The sequence below is a fragment of the Tiliqua scincoides genome, chromosome 6 (assembly GCF_035046505.1).
Source record: "Tiliqua scincoides isolate rTilSci1 chromosome 6, rTilSci1.hap2, whole genome shotgun sequence".
In the NCBI taxonomy this organism is placed as follows: domain Eukaryota; kingdom Metazoa; phylum Chordata; class Lepidosauria; order Squamata; family Scincidae; genus Tiliqua; species Tiliqua scincoides.
The window spans coordinates 72,755,949-72,773,269 of NC_089826.1; the positions used below are offsets into that span (position 1 = coordinate 72,755,949).

The window sequence follows — 17,321 nt, forward strand, 5'->3', positions numbered from 1 at the left end:
GTCATGTAGGAACTCATTAGTTACAAATGGGAGAGCCCAGTTATCACTCAGTCCGTGCAACTTCTGCCAAGGCATCACTCCACAGCTTAGGTGTTCTGCAAAGTTATGCCTCAGAGGAAGCAGCTCTGCTGAAAAGGCAGCCTGCATGATAATGGGGCTTTCCTGGAGACTTACTAGCATCTCCCTCTCTCCCCCTCTTGGTCTGCCCCTTTCTCATATCATTCCTCGGAGGCCTCCTTCTGTCGCTCCCGCCCAGGGCTTCGCCGGAAGTGGCACTGCTGAAAAGGCGGTGCTGGGAGACTCCAATTAATTTGGGGGCTGGATAAAAGATTTATGTAGGCACAGCATCTAGCCCTCAGGTCTTACCAGGTCTTACCCCTGCAACCAGGCCAGTGTTTGTCTTCACAATGTCACAGGTGTGTTAGTACTGTTGATTCTTGCAGTGAATGATGGAGTTACCTTTACCTTTTCTTTATGTGAATAGTGTAAGGGACTATAAAGAAATGTGAACCCCAGCAGTCACATATTGTTAAATTGTTTCTCTTTTCAACAGGTGCATGCAGACCAGGTGAAGCAGATGGATATTGAGAACAGCTTTATTACTAAATGGAAGGATACTCAAGTAAGTAATAATGGTTCCTCCCCTCTTCTATCTGCTAGCTATATCTATATTCCTCTTTTATACTCACCCCAGCACAAGGTCTTTCCTGGTGGCTGTTTGCTGCTGGTCTTTTACATCTTTTAGATTGTGAGCCCTTTGTGACAGGAGCCATTTAGTTATTCGATTTTTTTTTTATGTAAACCACTTTGTGAACTTTTTTTTGTTGGAAAGCAGTATATAAATACAGGTGCAACCTATTTATCCACGGATTTTTTATCTGCGGATTTGTCTCAACTCAAATGGGGTGGGGGGAACTGAAAGTTGCACACACCTTTGCCTCCTTTGCCCTGTCCTGGCTGTGTTTCAAGGCAGTCCAAAACACTGCAAAAAGGCTCTGCCTGGCACAGGCAGGGAAATAGCCCTGGAGCCATGGAAGAGGTTCCCCTTGCGAAGGAACAGTAACACTCCTGGAGCCCCTGAGCCAGCCAAGGCTGAAGAGGGGAAGGGGAGGTGCAGAAAACCTCTGTAACCAGAACAAGTGCAGCAAGGTGGAGCGCTCACTCTCTCACTCACACACAGGGGCAGGTGCAGTAACAACAGAAGGGACTGCTTTAAAAAGCCCAGGGATTGTTTCCCAATTCTCCCCCCCTTTCAGACTGAGATGATGCAGGCTCTCTGTGCTCCAGCCTATGGAAACAAAACAGCCCAGCAAGCAAGTCTTCTCAGCAAACCAAAGCATGAGATTTAGGCTATAATCCAATCCACGCTTTCCTGGGAGTAAGCCCCATTGACTAGAATGAGGCTTACTTCTGAGTAGTAAGCATAGGACTGGGCTCTCAGGCTACAATCCGATCCACACTTTCCTGGGAATAAGCCCCATTGACTACAATGGGGCTTACTTCTGAGTAGGCAAGCATAGGACTGGGTTCTTAAAAGCTCAGCATCCTACCTGTGAAAGAAGTGGGGACAGCTGGCAACTGCTGAGGGCTGAGTACAGAGCGGAGGAGGGGAAGGCGAAGGAGTGGACAGGAGGGGATTGATAACAGCTGCATAAGTTTCCTTCCAGCTCCAAGTGTCAGGCTGCAGCGTATTTGCGTAACTCTGGAATTTAGCACAACATCTTTTTCTTAATGACGCCGGGTCATGGAAAGGAACTCACGTGAATAAATAGGCTCCACCTGTACTGTTGTAATCAAGACAGAGTTTAAAGGGTGCAAGAGACTGTTGGTATTATACCCACATACACTTGATAGTAAACTAATAAAAAGTGACATAGGTGAAATGTTAATAGACTCTTCACCATTCAGCCATCCAGAGGACCTAGTTAGTTGTATATGTGAGGCTAGTTAGTAAAAGGAAGCTGAGTCTAGCTTTGTGTATCTGCATTCTCTGCTGTCCACTTCCTGTCAGCATTCTCACTATCGCCTCCTCTAGCATTCCTCTGGCAGGTACAAGTCTAGGTTCTTGCTGTCTTTTTTCAAAGCAAAAGGAAGAAAAAAAGTGTTCTTTTGCAAAGTGTTTGCAGTGAAGAAAGGTGAGTCATGAGAGTGACTGGGAGCTTTGTGTATCTGCTTTCTCTGCTGTCCACTTCCTGTCAGCATTCTCACTATCGCCTCCTCTAGCATTCCTCTGGCAAGTACAAGTCTAGGTTCTTGCTGTCTTTTTTCAAAGCAAAAGGAAGAAAAAAAGTGTTCTTTTGCAAAAGTGTTTGCAGTGAAGAAAGGTGAGTCATGAGAGTGACTGGGAATTTGAGTAAAGTTTGCTACGTACATCCACGGTTTCAGGTGTCCACAGTATCAGTGGGAATGTATCCCCCACAGACTTGGAGGATACCTGCATACAGCGTCTGTTTCTATAGCAATTGCTAGTGCAAGAATTAAGTAAACATGTTGGTTGAGCTTGGAGTTGTCAGACTATCTCTCTATTATAAACAGCATTATTTTTTCAACTAGCTTCTAACTTAACTCAAACTACTTTTGCAAATCAGTCATGAACCTTATGTTGTACAATGAGTTTGTTTTTAGTTCCAATTAATACTTTGATAACCATTCTTCATGACTTTTTCTGCCCACCAAACACTTTGCCTGCTGTTTTTATTTGTAGCAGGTGTTTTGTTTTTTTTCCATTGTGCAGTTGTTTACGTACACCCAGTGGAAATCAGATGTTAACTTCCTCCTTTCCCCCAACATTTTCTTCAGTAATTTAATCTAAAAAGCAAAAATGTTTTACCAGGAAGTAAGCTTTTTCTGAATCCTTGCCAGTATAATTAAGAAGCTTTCTTCAAAGTCACTTTGTAATGGTTTTACCCCACAAATGATTTCATTAGTTTTAATTCTCCAAGGCCTCTACAAATCCTAATTTCCTAATTTGTCCATTATGTGGACCTAGTGACACTGTGTTTTAGTTGCAAAAAATAGTTTCTTTAGAAAGTTTCTCAAACAATATTTTCCCAAACTTGTTTTTTGCTTTCTAGATCCTGTTGTACCTATTTACTAGTAAAATTGTATTCTTGAAAATGTAAATATAGTCCTTGATTCCACTGGAAATCCCATTCCCAATTTGTAACTGTTAACGATCCTCAGATTAGGCAGCTTCAGCAACCACCATTTTGTAATGTGTGATTTGTTGTCAGATTGATGTTTCTACTTAGGAAAATAACTTCTTCTACCGATCTGAACTTGTTCCAGTATGTGAAGGAAATTCTGTACTCCATTCTGTTAGTTGTGTAGCTTCATTTACTCACTGATTAAATCGTATCTCAGGTTGCTGGGGATCCTGGGACACAACCTTGTATTGGGCCCTGAATTAGGCCCATTGGGTCCAATGGCACATTGGCCACTACCATTATCACCAGTAGTACTCAGGGGTTGACCCAGTCAGGGGTTTTGCCTGGTTTGCTAAATCTTTTAATAGCCACAGACTCTTAGCCAACACCCAACCTAGCCAATTCCTTATACCACCCCTCCTCTACCTGATAAGGCTACTTCTTCCTACTGCTGTGTATTTTTGATTGTTACATCTGAAAGTCTCCAATTTTCTAATAAGCATGATATCTTCGACAACACCAAATTTAACTTTTCTCTCTTTTGTGGAACTACCGTAACAATGTTGAGGAGACATTCTAATCATGCGTATTTACATATAAAAATGCTTCCTGTAAATTCCTATTTACTTTGTAGTTAACAATTTAGATTTATCTATTAATGTATGGGAGAAGATGCTTTGGGATGAGCATGCACCCTTGTGCACAATCTAGCTACTCATTAAAAGACCCAACGGTTTGCCTGCCTGGAGTTTTAATTGGAGGCTTTCCATAGATTAAATATTTCCTTGGGTTATAAAACAGAAGGAGATGACGCCATTGTTTTTTGGAAGCTGCTTGAATCGGCATGTAAGGTGACTATGCCGCACCTCCAAAACTAGAGCCAATTGGGCAAAAATGATGCTATTTTTGGATTCAGCACCCCAAATATACCCAAGGATAGATCTAACTTTACATCAACAAAATATGTGTAGGCCTGTGTTATAAAAATTATCAGAGAATGATATTGGGGGGAATGCCATATATGGAGAATGGAATGCAGGAGGAGTGGAAATGGAAGTGGCAAAGGACCAGACCATTCTCTCAGTGTTTGTAAACTATTTTGTTCATAGGTTTCTCAGGCTGGAGACTTGCTAATTGAAGTGTATGTGGAAAAAAAGGAACCAGACACCAGCATTATAATAAGGGTTTGTATGTCCATTTCCTATTTTTGGGTGGAAAAAATCTACTTTTCCTATACACTTTAAACAGTTCAGAGACTTTTTAAATGTAAGGATTGTGCATTGCATTTTAAATCAGCATTTTATGGAAGTTATTTCCATTTTAAGCATGTAGTTTTTTGTTTTTGCTTGGTGTATTTAATTTTTTCTTTAACCATTGTTTGAAATTTGTAAGTGGACTTGATCCCACCATAAAGCATACATGGAAGGTGAATTTCTGTATATATGTATACTTAAACTTTCTTGTCTGAAGTCATCTGCAGGTTTGAAACTTGGTCCGTCCCATTTCTCCATGGACAAAGGGCCAGGTTTCCCACACAAAAGGGGGCAGGCCATACTCCAAGCCCAAAAATAAAAGAATAGGATGAGCTTTTTACCAAAAGTGAATACCCTTTTTGGTAACTCCATTTTTTTCTCTTATAACTTTCTATTCTCAAACTGTGGGCCTGGGCCCCACCAGTGGGTCATGACACATTTTTGATGGTTTTTAACAGGGTAGATAAGGCTATGTGCATCAAGGGTTAAACAAGCTGCTACTGGGGTGGGAGCACTGCTACCTAATTACCATTTTAGCCACACCCCTTGGCATTTATAACCAGGCAGTAGTCTCTAGGGCAGTGTTTCTCAACATTCCCCCACCACCACCACTTCACATGATCCACATATTGGAAGTACCACTGGAAGTAACTGGTGATGACATAATCGCCAGTTACTTCCAGGTTGGGAGGCAAGATACAATGTGACAAACAACAGTAACAGGCTCAGGGTGGATAGGAGGGATTTTTGGAGCACATAAAAAGGATGTTTTGGAGCTCTGCCCTCTGAGCCAAGTCTCTGTTACATTGCATTGCTTCTCTCACTCCTGGGTGGCAAGTGTCCAGGGGTCCCACACGTATTGCCAGACATCACCGCTGATACCTGTACCACTGGTTGAGAAACACTGCTCTAGGGCTTCTAAAAAGTTTGGGATTCACTGTTCTATACATTTCTAAACCAGAATTTTCTGGCTAGGATTTTCCCTACATGGAAGCTCCCAGGTAGCTCTTGGAAAAGACAGTGGCCCCAATTTGCTTCTGCCTGTGTCCTGGCAGAGATTAGGGCTGCATTCATTTTTTAGCTTCTAGTGCGCTAGAGAGCTGTTTATTTTCCCTCCTTCTAGCATGCTGGGGGGGGGGGGTTATTTTTCACCTTCTAGCATGATCACCACACTTGTAATCTTTCCTGCTAGCTTGGTACTAGAAAACATGGCCTCCTCCACTGTAATGATTCTGAGTGGGGAACAGGGTCGTGCCACTCTAGCCACTGCATTTCTATGGTAAACTCCCCCATATATTTTTAAATATGACACCATTTTTTGTGTAGTTTGTCATTTGTTTTTGAATCATGTTTCTAGCTTGCTAGAAGCATGCTAGCGACCTCACTTCCTGCTATGTTCAAGCTGAAAAAACAAATGCAGCCTTGCCTGCAATCTCTTTGTTAGCTTGAAGGCTAGCATTTGAGAGATTTATTCCTGAGCATAGAAAAAGTGAAAACATAAAGCTACAGAAAAATAAAACCCAGAAATATTTCTGCATTTGTTGTGGGGCAAATGTCCGTTTTGCCACAGCTTGTTTGGAATAAAGAAGAAATCCATTTCCCATGCCTCCATCCTACCTGTAGTCTGATGGGCAGTGCATGGACAGCATCAGTGACTGTGGGATTTTGTTATCTTTACAACCTTTATGTGCAGCAATTATTTGCACATGCAATTTCACATGCCTAAGTTTAAATGGGCATCTGCAGGCAGAAACTTCCTTCCTTGTGTGTGTGGATCTGGCTGGGTTGAGGCATGTTATCATGTCTTCATATGCCTTCAACATAAGGCTATTGCCATCATTTTTAAATCTGAAGCCTTTTATGACAGTTTTATGGCAATATCTGTTTTTCCAGTGTTACTTTCTTTCCTCCCACTGCAATTGCCTAGTGATTGCCTGGTTTGCTTAACAGTACAAGGTCACTTAAATATCTGTCTTCAGGACAGCACTTAAATATCTGTCTTCAGGACATCATTTTTACTGAAAGGGCTTTGCTTTGTGACTGAAAAATCTAAACGCATTGCCCCATGCAATTAAGTTTTCCAGTTTTTGTTTTGATAGCATTTCTAAAAAATACCAGAAAATTCTATGTGAAATTGTTTCAGCTTTTCATATGCAACAGGGGAGAAACACTAACAAAGTAGAGAGGAGCTTACTGGCGATCCTTGCTTTCCATTTGTGGTAATTAACTCCCTTAAACACAGTGTATACTGCTGGGCAAGTTGCGCTAACTTATCAAGAGACCTTACAAAGATTCGCTATTCAGTGTAAGCGTTAAGCCATTGAGAAACCTTCCTTGCCAACCCTCGAATAGTATTAGCTGAGTCTTCATGTGCCTTCAAAGGACAATGAGAATACAACCCCCTAATTGTCTGGGTTGGTTGTTCCCAAAATTACCTGTATCATGATGCCCTTCTTCCCAGGTGCCGTCATCTTGGATCACATGAGATTTTGCATGATTTTCAGGAGACCTCATGAGAATAGTGCAAGATATTGCATGATCCAAGATGGTGGCGCCTGGGAAGAGGACACTGGGGATATCCCACAATGCCCCTATGAATACTCCACTGCACCATTTGAAGCTGTGCCTCACAGGTTGGGGCCATTGGTCTAGGTCATCTCATATTAAACATATGTATATATCAAGCGTAATTAAGTTAATAATCTGGCTATACTCAATTAGGAAATAGAGGCAAGAAACTTCTAATTATGTCCAATTAGGCTTAGGAGTGGAATGCTGTAGGTATAGCTAGGAGTGGAGTGCTATAGTCACATCTAATTAGGTGTCATGGTGGGTATTCTAATAAGATGGTTGCAACTTCCATTTGGCCAAGGAAATTATTTTATAATTGAATGGTATTATTCATGGGCAGAGAGCATGATGGTTCTGCAGCTGGTAACTCAATCAAAGAAGAGTATATAACTCTGGTATATTCTTTCTAACTAGAGCAATCAAATCCTTTTGGGGTCAAACTCCTCTTTGTTGAGTTTTAGCTAATCTCAGAACTAAGAGGTTTGATTAGCAAATAACAGAGTAAGTAGCAAATATGGGGGGGAGAAAATATGCAGATATTGGGGGGGGCTAGAAAAAATAGCTTACACATCCTGTAGAGGATATATTTAATTAAAATTTTAGATAGCATGTAATGGGTCCGCAAGACCCACAACCTTTTTTAAATGTGACAATTGGTGATATCTAACATTTCAAAGAAATGCTTTCATCCACTTAGCATTTTGCTACATTATTTTTGTGCCTTTACAGACATTTAGAAATGTCAAATTAAACTTTTGGAGAGTAGATATGGGGAAAATGCATTCAGTGGTATCCCTCTGTATTTTTCTAAATCAACAGGAGTCTTTTTCAATCCTTTGTTGCACAGTTAATGATGAGTAGGCTGTGAATTTGATAATGAAGGGATTCATAAGTCGGCATTTTTTGTAGTTACCCTTATAAAAAGACATTGGGCAGTTTTTCCTTCAATGACTGGAACCACAATCCTATACAGGTGGAGCCTCTCTATTCCCGGGTTCAGCACCCGCAGATTTTACTTGGTGCAGGTTCCAGACTTGCTCTGGGGGGGGGGGGGGTCCCACCTACCTCCTGGATGTGACCAGAAGCTCCTTATGGTCATGTCAAGGAGGCTTTCTGAGGCCCAGGGAGGCCGCACGTGATCTCTACAGGCCTCAGCACCTCTGGATGCAACCAGCAGGTGCTCCCATTTGTGTCCAGAGGTCCTCTGATGGCCCAACCACAGATTCCATTATCTGCAGGTTTTGGTATCCATGGAGGGGGAGCTGTGGGAACAGATCCCCTGCAGATAGCGAGGGTCAACCTGTATACATTTACTTGGGAGTAAGTCTCTGTGATGTGCACAGCGGTGGTGACCTCATTCAGAAGGGTTCCCAAGTAAAATACCTTAGCTGCTGGGTTGGTTCCTTCAAACAGGCAGTCGACTCAGGGAACTGTTCTTCAATGTGTGGTTTATTTACAAGGTAACAGTCACATGGATATTATAATAAAGTAATCCAAATCCCGTCCGCAGCCTAATCCCATTACAGACTCAAGTCAACTGCTTTCCCAGTTTCCTTGGGGTGCTCTAGCATTCTTTCTGGCTGGCTGCAACCCAGCAGGTCCACCTGGCCTCTGCTGCAGCTTGAAGTAGGGTGGGACTTTTCCCCATCTTACAAACTCTACCCTCCTTATCCCAAGTAGCACTGCACAGGAGCAGGGGTTGCTTGCCATTCTGTACTTCCTCTCTAAGCCCCTTCAGGCCTTGCTTGCCAGCACTTCTCCATGCCTTGGGGACCTTTCCATCCTTGGCATCTCTCTAGTCCTCTGCCCCTCATCCGAGTGGGGTTTTGGTCCCCTCTTTTCTTCGGTCTCCTCCCGGCCTTCTGCTTTGTGCCTGTACGTCCTTTCCCCTTGCTCCCCTGCTCTTTTTATCCCCCTTGGCCTGTGTCCCCTCCCTCTTCATGGCAGCCTCCACCTTGAAGCTCCCAAGATCTTGCAAGACTGAACAATCCCATGTGTTCTCAGAACTCCATTTTCACCCCCTTCCTCCTGGTGAATCTTGATATCGAGCTACAGTCCTATGATACTTAATGAATCTTACTTCTGAGCAGACATGCCCAAGATTGTACTGAGACCCACAACACTTCAGAACAAATCAGAATCTCAAGACTTGTCTCTAATAGTTTCTAATGGTTATAATTTTCCAAACAGGTATCACCCGTAATGGAAGCAGAAGAATTGACAAATGACATATTGGGACTAAAAAACATCACACCCCAGAAAGATGACCTGTGGGCTTTGTTTGAAGTGATTGAAAATGGAGAGCTAGGTTAGTGACTGCCCTGATTTTTTCTGGTAGTTTCATGTCTGTTGTATTTTTGCCTTGTTTACTGTTTCCCTTTTACTTTTTATTGTACGCTTAGTCACCTTCAAAAATTTATCTAGAACCTTTCTCCTGAACATGCTAGATTTCTGTGCAGAGAAGCATCATGGTTCATATCGTGCAAAGAAGTTAGCCACCTTGGATAGTGAACTGACCTTCCCACTCTTGTGAATTTCTGTTCGCTAAGATTTCCTTTGTACAAAGATAAATATCTATTTTCCTTTAGGGAAAAAAAAAAACTCAGCAAATTGGAATTCATTTAACAGTCCAAAATCACACTCCAAAGAGACAAGTATATTAAAATCTTAACATGCACAAACAATTTCCCCATGTTTATTGTTGAATTGGAGCAAATAGCTCTCTAGGTGTTTACTGGCAAACATATAATGACCTTGGGAACAGAATAATGGGACATCTAAGTTTGACAACTAGATGTCTGAAATATTGGAACTGAAATATTAAAGATTGCTAAATTATTTACATATAGAACAGCCAAAATAATTGGTAAAAATATCTGGCCTTATACAGGGTGCTTGCTATAAAATGGGTTCTGTAGTATATAATATTTTTAGTAATTTCTATATGATGGATAGTTTGTAAATGAGGTGTGTTGCCAGTAAAATAACTAATGCATTTCAATAGGATGATTTATGTACCATATAATCCATTATGACAGATGGTCTTCAATGTAACTATAAATAAAGCAGTAGGTGTTTGCTCTGGGAGCACATGATTGGCGGGTGTGCTTTGTTTTGCTGCCTTTTTCTCTCCAGTTTTTGCTTTAAGGTGGAACTGAAGCTAGAGTGTTATCTTTGTATGGGAGTCAATTCTTAGTTAACCTTATGACTGCCTTTGGAGGAAAGCTGTTTTTAAGGGTTAAGCAAACCTATCTTGGGGATGTCTCTTTGTTTAACCAAGAACTGGAGAATGCTTGCTTTTGTAATGCAAATACTACTTAAGAGTTTCTTGCTGTTTCCACATTCCTGCAATTAGTTGTCTCACCCCATGCTGTAAAGTTTTGCAAGATACTTTCCTGTGAAGTGCTGCCATTCTGTAACAGATAGTTCCCACCAAGGCTGTGAGGTGAAGCTACTTCAAGAGATTGCATGCATTGCTTCTATGCATGGCGCAGCTCAAGGGTGGAGAACTTGTCACAAGATAGCCTTTTTGAGTGACATGATATGGATTAATTTCTGACATGTTGAATTTTTTTAAAATGTGGTGCTTTGTCTGTCTACAAAAGAGCAGTCATCAAGAGGTGCAAAGTGTGCAGTTGCAATGGTTCTACAATCCCTTGGAGCAGAGGTCCCCAATCAGTGAGCTCCCAAGGATGGCAGAGCAAGCTGCAGGGGGTACCCGCAGGCCAGAAGTGGACCACTACACTACAAATAGTGGTAGGGAGCTTGGGGCAGAGGCTCAGCTCACATGCTTGGAAAAACTCTGTCCACTCTCACATAATACCAGAGACTATGAGGAACGCATGGCCAGCAACATTAAGGGGAATAATAAAAGCTTCTTCAAATATGTTAGAAGCAGGAAACCCGCCAGAGAAGCGGTTGGCCCTCTGGATGGTGAGAGAGGGAAAGGGGAGATAAAAGGAGACTTAGAGAATGGCAGAGAAATTAAATGAGTTCTTTGCATCTGTCTTCACGGCAGAAGACCTCGGGCAGATACCGCTGCCCGAACAGCCCCTCCTAACTGAGGAGTTAAGTCAGATAGAGGTTAAAAGAGAAGATGTTTCAGACCTCATTGATAAATTAAAGATCAATAAGTCACCGGGCCCTGATGGCATACACCCAAGGGTTACTAAGGAATTGAAGAATGAAGTTGCAGGTCTCTTGACTAAGGTATGCAACTTGTCCCTCAAAACGGCCACGGTGCCAGAAGATTGGAGGATAGCAAATGACACGCCTATTTTTAAAAAGGGAAAGAGGGGGGAACCGGGAAACTATAGGCCGGTCAGCCTAACATCCATACCGGGTAAGATGGTGGAATGCCTCATCAAAGATAGGATCTCAAAACACATAGACGAACAGGCCTTGCTGAGGGAGAGTCAGCATGGCTTCTGTAAGGGTAAGTCTTGCCTCACAAACCTTATAGAATTCTTTGAAAAGGTCAACAGGCATGTGGATGCGTGAGAACTCGTGGACATTATATATCTGGACTTTCAGAAGGCGTTTGACATGGTCCCTCACCAAAGGCTACTGAAAAAAATCCACAGTCAAGAAATTAGAGGACAGGTCCTCTCGTGGATTGAGAACTGGTTGGAGGCCAGGAAGCAGAGAGTGGGTGTCAATGGGCAATTTTCACAATGGAGAGAGGTGAAAAGCGGTGTGCCCCAAGGATCTGTCCTGGGACCGGTGCTTTTCAACCTCTTCATAAATGACCTGGAGACAGGGTTGAGCAGTGAAGTGGCTAAGTTTGCAGACGACACCAAACTTTTCCGAGTGGTGAAGACCAGAAGTGATTGTGAGGAGCTCCAGAAGGATCTCTCCAGACTGGCAGAATGGGCAGCAAAATGGCAGATGCGCTTCAATGTCAGTAAATGTAAAGTCATGCACATTGGGGCAAAAAATCAAAACTTTAGATATAGGCTAATGGGTTCTGAGCTGTCTGTGACAGATCAGGAGAGAGATCTTGGGGTGGTGGTGGACAGGTCGATGAAAGTGTCGACCCAATGTGCGGCGGCAGTGAAGAAGGCCAATTCTATGCTTGGGATCATTAGGAAGGGTATTGAGAACAAAACGGCTAGTATTATAATGCCGTTGTACAAATCGATGGTAAGGCCACACCTGGAGTATTGTGTCCAGTTCTGGTCGCCGCATCTCAAAAAAGACATAGTGGAAATGGAAAAGGTGCAAAAGAGAGCGACTAAGATGATTACGGGGCTGGGGCACCTTCCTTATGAGGAAAGGCTACAGCGTTTGGGCCTCTTCAGCCTAGAAAAGAGACGCTTGAGGGGGGACATGATTGAGACATACAAAATTATGCAGGGAATGGACAGAGTGGATAGGGAGATGCTCTTTACACTCTCACATAACACCAGAACCAGGGGACATCCACTAAAATTGAGTGTTGGGCGGGTTAGGACAGACAAAAGAAAATATTTCTTTACTCAGCGCGTGGTCGGTCTGTGGAACTCCTTGCCACAGGATGTGGTGCTGGTGTCTAGCCTAGACGCCTTTAAAAGGGGATTGGACAAGTTTCTGGAGGAAAAATCCATTATGGGGTACAAGCCATGATGTGTATGCGCAACCTCCTGATTTTAGAAATGGGTTATGTCAGAAGGCCAGATGCAAGGGAGGGCACCAGGATGAGGTCTCTTGTTATCTGGTGTGCTCCCTGGGGCATTTGGCGGGCCACTGTGAGATACAGGAAGCTGGACTAGATGGGCCTATGGCCTGATCCAGTGGGGCTGTTCTCATGTTCTTATGTGTCTCTTACCTGTATCTGTAGTGTCACATCTGGGTTCCCAACCTGGAAGTAGCTGGTGATAACATCATTACCAGTTACTTTCAGGAGCCTCACATTTTGTCTGCAGCAGGGGGTGAGCGTTGTATAAGTCTGGGACCTCACCTCTAAGTTGTTAGGATGATGTGTGGTCAGGGGACACACCCAACCCCCATTCACATCTTCTAACTTAATTGAGTGCACAATTCCTGTGTCCATTATTTATAGAATTTATATCCCGCCTTTCTATCCAATGAAGGGCATTCAAGGCGACCTTGGATTATTAATCCAAGGTTGTGGCTTCACAATCTTCCCTACTGTATTATTATTATTATTATTATTATTATTATTATTATTATTATTATTAATTAACAGTATTTATATACTGCTTTCCAACTAAAAGTTCACAAAAGTTCCTACTGTACTTAGGATACTTCGTAAATCAAAAAGCGGTTTATACATCTTATATCCATGGTCTTGACTGTGTTTGAATAGATCTAATTGATGTGATTATTTAGGTATATTTGGCAATAATATAGAGTCAGACATACGGTATGACAAGATACACAATCCTTAAATAATTCATTCTTATTACAGTTCAAAAATAGGAGAAAAATCTCTCTCTCTCTATTTTCCTTCTCCTACAGAGCGTCCTCTACATTATACTGAGAATGTTCTAGAACAAATTCTTCATTGGAGTTCTTTGCCTAACCCTGGCAGCGCATATCTTGTGATAAAGAAATTTCTGACAGCAGACACAGTAAAACTGTACAATGGTATGTAGAGATTTTTTCTTTTTTAAATGAAAGCATGTCATTATGAACAGAAACATTCATTTGTTTATCCTGGCTGGGCTCTCAGATTACAAAAGAATTCCTGTGACAGACATGAGGCATGGAAATTGACAGAGTGAAAACCCCAGGACTAGTAGCCATCCATCCTGCCCCACAATATCCCAGTATTGATTAATTAAGTGCAGAGCTTTACATAAGATTGATTGGCCCATTGTTTAATACCTTATAAATGCATTTAGTAAGGAAATATGGGAAGATCTTAGGAAAAAACACATTTGCTGAATAAATGAAGCAAGAAATTTTTGATCTAGCCATCTATTGCCCTGAAAACAGCTACCCTTGGTACACCCTGAGGGTCTTGCAGAACAGATAATCTGCAGAGGATGTAGGGCAGCATCTGTGGGAAGTTTCATGGCTGACTTTAGGATATCCTAGAGCAGTGGTGCCCAAACTGTGTGCGGTGGCACCCAAAGGTACTGCGGCATGTCCCTGGTGGCCTCTTCCTACCAGCTCTCCCAGTTTGTGTGAATGAATTGTGTGAGATCACACATAATGCAAAATAGCAGCGCCTGGGATAGCTGGGCAATGGTGCTGTGACCACGATAAGTTTGGGAACCGTTTTCCTAAAGTGTGCATTATTATGTGCATCTTCTGTAATAAGAAGTTAATAGGGCTAAAATTTTAATCCGCCCGCCATCTTACACAAATTGCATAGGAGCCATGTGAGGGTTTAAATCACATGGCTATTGATGTAACTCCACTGTTTAGGGCTAATTTAACTGCATAGAGCTAGCTGTAGTATTTCTAGAATTGCTAGCACGGAACCCAAACGAGCCGGAGTGACGGCATCTGACCTGGATGCCTTTAAAAGGGGACTGGACAAGTTTCTGGAGGAAAAATCCATTACGGGGTACAAGCCATGATGTGCATGTACAACCTCCTGATTTTAGAAATGGGCTATGTCAGGATGCCAGATGCAAGGGAGGGCACCAGGATGAGGTCTCTTGTGATCTGGTGTGCTCACTGGGGCATTTGGTGGGGCCGCTGAGAGATACAGGAAGCTGGACTAGATGGGCCTATGGCCTGATCCAGTGGGGCTGTTCTTATGTTCTTATGTTGCATTAGTTTCATTATCAGTGTTAAACTGCTGCTTAACCATTGAAATGAATGGAAATAAACATGCTTGGCTTTGGCTGGGCTGTACCCTTTAATTTTAACATACATTGGGCTACCACATGCATTCTACAATATTTGGCAAAATCCATGCAGTACTTACATTTTGTAAAAAGGCAAGGTTTATGACTTGAAGTTCTTTGTTGGCAACCTTCAGTCTTAAAAGACTATGGTATCGCACTCTGAATGGTGGTTCTGGCACAGCATCTAGTGTGGCTGAAAAGGCCAATTCGGGTGACAATCCCTTCCACACTGGGAGCAAGTATAGTGTGTCCCTGGTCTGTCTCCCTGGCTATGGGCCTTCCTTCTTTGCCTCTTTGCCTCAGTCTGTTGGCCAAGTGTCTCTTCAAACTGGGAAAGGCCATGCTACACAGCCTGCCTCCAAGTGGGCCGCTCAGAGGCCAAGGTGTCCCATCTGTTGAGGTTCATTCCTAAGGCTTTCAGATCCCTCTTGCAGATATCCTTGTAGTGCAGCTGTGGTCTACCCGTAGGGCACTTTCCCTGCACAAGTTCTCCATAGAGGAGATCCTTTGGGGTCCAACCATTGCTCATTCTCACGACATGACCAAGCCAATGCAGGCATCTCTGTTTCAGCACTATATACATGCTGGGGATTTCAGCTCGTTCCAGGACTGTGTTTGTTTGGAACTTTGTCCTGCCAGGTGATACCGAGGATGCGTCGGAGGCAGCTCATGTGGAAAGTGTTCAGCTTCTTCTGCTGTTGTGAGCAGAGTCCATGACTCGCTGCAGTACAGAAGTGTATTCAAGACGCAAGCTCTGTAGACCTGGATCTTGGTATGTTCTGTCAGCTTCTTGTTGGACCAGACCCTCTTTGTGAGTCTGGAAAATGTGATAGCTGCTTTACCGATGCATTTGTTTAGCTCAGTATCGAGAGAAAGAGTGTCGGAGATCGTTGAGCCAAGGTACACAAACTCATGGACAACCTCTAGCTCATGCGCAGAGATTGCAATGCAGGGAGGTGAGTCCACATCCTGAACCATGACCTGTGTTTTCTTCAGGCTAACCGTCAGTCCAGAGTCTTGGCAGGCCTTGCTAAAACAGTTCATGAGCTGCTGGAGATCTTTGGCAGAGTGGGCGGTGACAGCTGCATCGTTGGCAAAGAGGAAGTCACACAGACATTTCAACTGGACTTTGCTCTCAGTCTGGAGAGGTTGAAGAGCTTTCCGTCTGATCTGGTCCAGAGATAGATGCTTTCTTTTGCAGTTCCAAAAGACTGCTTCAGCAGGACAGTGAAGAAAATCCCAAACAAGGTTGGTGCAAGAACACAGCCCTCCTTCACTCCGCTTCGGATGTCAAAGGGGTCTGATATGGAGCCATTGAAGACAACAGTGTCCTTCATGTCCTTGTGGAAAGACCTGATGATGCTGAAGAGCCTGGGTGGACATCCAATCTCGGGGAGAATCTTGAAGAGGCCGTCCCTGCTAACCAGGTCGAAAGCCTTTTTGAGATCTATGAAGGCTATAAGGAGTGGCTGTCATTGTTTTCTGCATTTCTCCTGCAGCTGTCTAAGGGAGAATACCATCCCTCATGTCCTGTGGTACTCCACCTTCTCTCCAGCAGAGGCAGAGGATTTCATGCAGCTCAGTGGCGATGATCTCTTTGCAGCACTTCAGCAGGGATGCTGTCTTTCCCAGGTGCCTTGCCAGAGGCGAGGGAGTCCAGGGCCACGTGAAGTTCTGCTAGGGTTGGCTCACTGTCAAGCTCCTCCAACACAGGCAAGCAGTCAATGTTGTTCAGTGCTTCCTCGGTTACTGCATTTTCTCTGGAATATAGCTCAGAGTAGTGCTGCACCCAGCGTCCCATCTGCTGCACCCGGTCCTGGATAACCTCGCTTGTGGCAGACTTCAGAGGAGCAGTTTTCTTCTGTGTTGGACCTAGGGCCAGCTTGATACCGTCATACATCCCCTTGATGTTGCCCATGTCAGCTGCTATCTGTATCTGGGAACAGAGTTGGAGCCAGTAGTCATTAGCACATCTGGCAGTCTGCTGGATTTTGCTGCGAGCAGCTCGGAGGACCTGCAGGTTGCACTCTCTGGGACAGGCTTTGTATGCTGCTAGAGCTCTCCTCTTTTCCTCAGTGATTGGTGTCCACTCTCAGAGTGGGCTTCAAACCAGTCTGCCGTCTTGTTGGTCTTCTTGCTGAATATGGGCAAAGCAGTGCTGTAAACAGCATTTTTGAAATGTTCCCATCTGTTGGATGCATTTGCATCGGCCAGGCCTGGAAGAGATTCCTCAAGCGCTCGTGCAAGTTCCTCCACTTTTCCCTGCTCCCGGGTCTTGCTGGTGCCAATGCGAGGTCTTCCTTCCTTTTTCGCGTGATACAGTCGCTTAGTTAGCAGTTTCACTCTGCTGCACGCCAGGGAGTGGTCAGTGTCGCAGGCAGCACCCTGATAACTGCGTGTGATCTTGATGCTGGGAAGGCTGGAGCATCTGGTGAGAATCAGGTCGAGCTGGTGCCAGTGCTTTGATCTTGGGTGTCTCCAAGAGACTCTGTGTTGGGGCTTTGTGTTGAAGAAGGTGTTGCTGACGAAGAGACTGTGATGACAGCAAA

At 43.6% G+C, this 17,321-nt stretch overlaps 1 protein-coding gene across 1 annotated transcript in view; it reads left to right on the forward strand.

Annotated features, from left to right (window-relative positions):
- The window catches only part of ARAP2 (ArfGAP with RhoGAP domain, ankyrin repeat and PH domain 2), a 107,456-nt gene that overhangs the window by 70,581 nt on the left and 19,554 nt on the right, over positions 1 to 17,321 (forward strand). The window contains exons 23-26 of the mRNA XM_066631746.1: positions 554 to 622; positions 4,256 to 4,330; positions 9,161 to 9,278; positions 13,430 to 13,558. Of these exons, the coding sequence (XP_066487843.1) occupies positions 554 to 622; positions 4,256 to 4,330; positions 9,161 to 9,278; positions 13,430 to 13,558 (391 nt within the window). The remainder of the gene's footprint in view (positions 1 to 553; positions 623 to 4,255; positions 4,331 to 9,160; positions 9,279 to 13,429; positions 13,559 to 17,321) is intronic.